Below are 3,907 nucleotides of genomic sequence, written 5' to 3'. Positions count from 1 at the left end.
CCACACTCCAGGACACAGGGGTCAACACACAAGGTCACCACACACCAGGACACAGGGGTCAACACACAAGACCACCACACACCAGGACACAGGGAACAATACACAAGGTCACCACACACCAGGACACAGGGGTCAATACACAAGGTCACCACACACCAGGACACAGGGGTCAACACACAAGGTCACCACACACCAGGACACAGGGGTCAACACACAAGGTCACCACACACCAGGACACAGGGGTCAACACACAAGGTCACCACACACCAGGACACAGGGGTCAACACACAAGGTCACCACACACCAGGACACAGGGGTCAACACACAAGACCACCACACACCAGGACACAGGGAACAATACACAAGGTCACCACACACCAGGACACAGGGGTCAATACACAAGGTCACCACACTCCAGGACACAGGGGTCAATACACAAGGTCACCACACTCCAGGACACAGGGGTCAATACACAAGGTCACCTCACTCCAGGACACAGGGGTCAATACACAAGGTCACCACACTCCAGGACACAGGGGTCAATACACAAGGTCACCACACACCAGGACACAGGGGTCAATACACAAGGTCACCACACTCCAGGACACAGGGGTCAATACACAAGGTCACCACACACCAGGACACAGGGGTCAATACACAAGGTCACCACACACCAGGACACAGGGGTCAATACACAAGGCCGCCACACTCCAGGACACAGGGGTCAACCCACAAGGTCACCACACACCAGGACACAGGGGTCAATACACAAGGCCACCACACACCAGGATACAGGGGTCAATACACAAGGCCGCCACACACCTGGATACAGGGGTCAATACACAAGGCCACCACACACCAGGACACAGGGGTCAATACACAAGGTCACCTCACTCCAGGACACAGGGGTCAATACACAAGGCCACCACACTCCAGGACACAGGGGTCAATACACAAGGTCACCACACACCAGGACACAGGGGTCAATACACAAGGCCAGAAACAATACACTCAACACAAACAGAGTCGAGTAAAAAGTTCAGATTCACTCCAACTATTTCAGTAATGAAACGGCGACGAAGTGTATTGTCTGAATAACACTGACAACCTGCATCCCTTCACTGTCAGTGTAGTGTGTGGGGCATTCTCCCAGCAGGATTTTATTTGTTTTTAATTTACTTATTTTGAATTATTGATTTATTGAACTTTAATTTATTAGTATTAATTCAAAGTGGACTGTATTTAAAAGTTATCCTGCTAGGGGTGTTTACCTGTACACAATTTCGGGGGGTTATATACATAGCCGATACCACAAATAATGATTATAAATAAGCTATAAAATTTAATGTTAGTATTACTGCTAAAATGGGTTATTTAAATGTTATATTGGCCTCAGCTGTTATGTTGTTAGTGTGAGAGCTGGTCCTCCAACATCAGACTTTGGCTTGCCACATGTAATCCGTCCTGGACCTGTATTAATGGCGGCTGTTGGTCATTGTTAGAGCAAGTAAGAATCTGTACAGACTCTTACTTGCTCTAACAGCCCTCTGTGATTTGAGAGGGCTGTTAGAGGGCTGTTAGACTTACTTGCTCTGACAGCCCTCTGGTGTTAAGAGCTCTCTGTGATTTCTTCAGTTCGTCATAGGTTACCTGCCGAATATTTACACCGTAACTATTGTATAAAAATATTATAGTTAATAAAATGTGACTTATAATAATGAGGATTGTGTAATTAGTAAAATCAAGTTCACCACTATTTTGGTGTTGTTATGCTATATAACCGGCTAACCTATCTAAGAGTAAATTGGTCAAAAATCTAATAAAAATGGGGTTTAGTCAGATAATTATCACTTCCCGTTATTGATGACGAGGTCGCTGTGGCAGAATCACTGTTGGGTGATCGATATTTGAGATGTCTGTAGTGCCGTGAGTCGCTAAACCTTCTCAGGAAGCCTTTGTTTACATTCTACCCGCGCCACCTGCCTCCACCTCGGCGCCTTCAAATATGTAGTTCTATTTCTGTCATTTATTGACAATAAAAGGCAGCCATTAATTTTATGGTATATTTCATTAAGTTAAAGAATAGAGATCACTTTTCTATTAATTCTAATGCCTGGACTGGTAGTTTAAAGTGACCTTGGTTTAGTGACCAAGGTAGGAACATCTTCCGGCTTAGCAACCAAGGTAGGAACATCTTCCGGCTTAGCAACCAAGGTAGGGACATCTTCCGGCTTAGCAACCAAGGTAGGGACATCTTCCGGCTTAGCAACCAAGGTAGGAACATCTTCCGGCTTAGCAACCAAGGTAGGAACATCTTCCGGCTTAGCAACCAAGGTAGGGACATCTTCCGGCTTAGCAACCAAGGTAGGAACATCTTCCGGCTTAGCAACCAAGGTAGGAACATCTTCCGGCTTAGCAACCAAGGTAGGAACATCTTCCGGCTTAGCAACCAAGGTAGGAACATCTTCCGGCTTAGCAACCAAGGTAGGGACATCTTCCGGCTTAGCAACCAAGGTAGGGACATCTTCCGGCTTAGCAACCAAGGTAGGGACATCTTCCGGCTTAGCGAACAAGGTAGGGACATCTTCCGGCTTAGCAACCAAGGTAGGGACATCTTCCGACTTAGCAACCAAGGTAGGGACATCTTCCGGCTTAGCGACCAAGGTAGGGACATCTTCCGGCTTAGCAACCAAGGTAGGGACATCTTCCGGCTTAGCAACCAAGGTAGGGACATCTTCCGGCTTAGCAACCAAGGTAGGGACATCTTCCGGTTTAGCAACCAAGGTAGGGACATCTTCCGGCTTAGCAACCAAGGTAGGGACATCTTCCGGCTTAGCAACCAAGGTAGGGACGTCTTCCGGCTTAGCAACCAAGGTAGGGACATCTTCCGGCTTAGCAACCAAGGTAGGGACGTCTTCCGGCTTAGCAACCAAGGTAGGGACGTCTTCCGGCTTAGCAACCAAGGTAGGGACGTCTTCCGGCTTAGCAACCAAGGTAGGGACGTCTTCCGGCTTAGCAACCAAGGTAGGGACGTCTTCCGGCTTAGCAACCAAGGTAGGGACGTCTTCCGGCTTAGCAACCAAGGTAGGGACGTCTTCCGGCTTAGCAACCAAGGTAGGGACGTCTTCCGGCTTAGTGAGTTTGTGAGGGCCCGGGTTCAGCTTGCCAGCAATATTGGATTAGTTTGGTGATGTCTTCAGCTTCACTTGCGATTTGTCAAGGGCGTCTACCCCACTAACCTGCCTGCAGCCTCTACAATCACGCCAGCTACACTTTTACGAAGCATCCACCTGCTACCATCCCACCAACCAGCCCACCATCCTCCACTACTATCCCACCAACCAGCCACTACAATTCTTCACTACCATCTCACCCACCATCCTCCACTGCCAAGCGCCCAACCAGCTCACCATCCTCCACTGTCAAGCCACCAACCAGCCCACCATCCTCCACTGCCAAGCCACCAACCAGCCCACCATTCTTCACTACCATTCTACCTGCCATACTTCAATACCATCCCACCTCCCATCCTCTACTGCCACCCACCAAGCTACCTGGCTACCCGACCGAGACCCTCCAGGAACATAGACCCACCTGCAACCCAGAACCTGACCACCAACCCCCCTACCATCCTCTGCCACCAACAGACATTCTCTAACCCACCTGCATACAACCCATGTTCTCCAACCCACCTTGCCCACCGCTAACCCACCGTCCCAGCACACTAAGCCAGACCTCACTGTCACCAAGGAGTTGGTGTGGATTCCGGCCCCTCACTGACTGACTTATCAGTCTATCTGCAGTGATTACAATCCTTTAATCCCCTATATCACTCCTCTACTTATTGCTAAATATCACTCTGACACTTTTATAAACCACAAACATATGTTAACTAAACACCTGTGCA

General features: G+C 48.8%; 1 protein-coding gene across 1 annotated transcript; it reads right to left on the bottom strand.

Moving 5' to 3' along the window:
- Nucleotides 1–2,126: 2,126 nt before the first annotated feature.
- Nucleotides 2,127–3,678, bottom strand: LOC123767414 (uncharacterized). The gene is made up of 2 exons (XM_045757104.1): nt 3,664–3,678; nt 2,127–3,161 (listed from the first exon to the last, which is right to left on the bottom strand). The coding sequence occupies exons 1-2, from the start codon at nt 3,676–3,678 to the stop codon at nt 2,127–2,129; spliced, it is 1,050 nt and encodes a 349-aa protein (XP_045613060.1).
- Between the last annotated feature and the right edge of the window lie 229 nt (nt 3,679–3,907).

The sequence above is a fragment of the Procambarus clarkii genome, chromosome 74 (genome assembly GCF_040958095.1).
Source record: "Procambarus clarkii isolate CNS0578487 chromosome 74, FALCON_Pclarkii_2.0, whole genome shotgun sequence".
NCBI classification, from domain to species: Eukaryota; Metazoa; Arthropoda; class Malacostraca; order Decapoda; family Cambaridae; genus Procambarus; species Procambarus clarkii.
The sequence above is the reverse complement of the archived record's forward strand: the minus strand, read 5'-3'. Positions and strand labels throughout refer to the sequence as shown.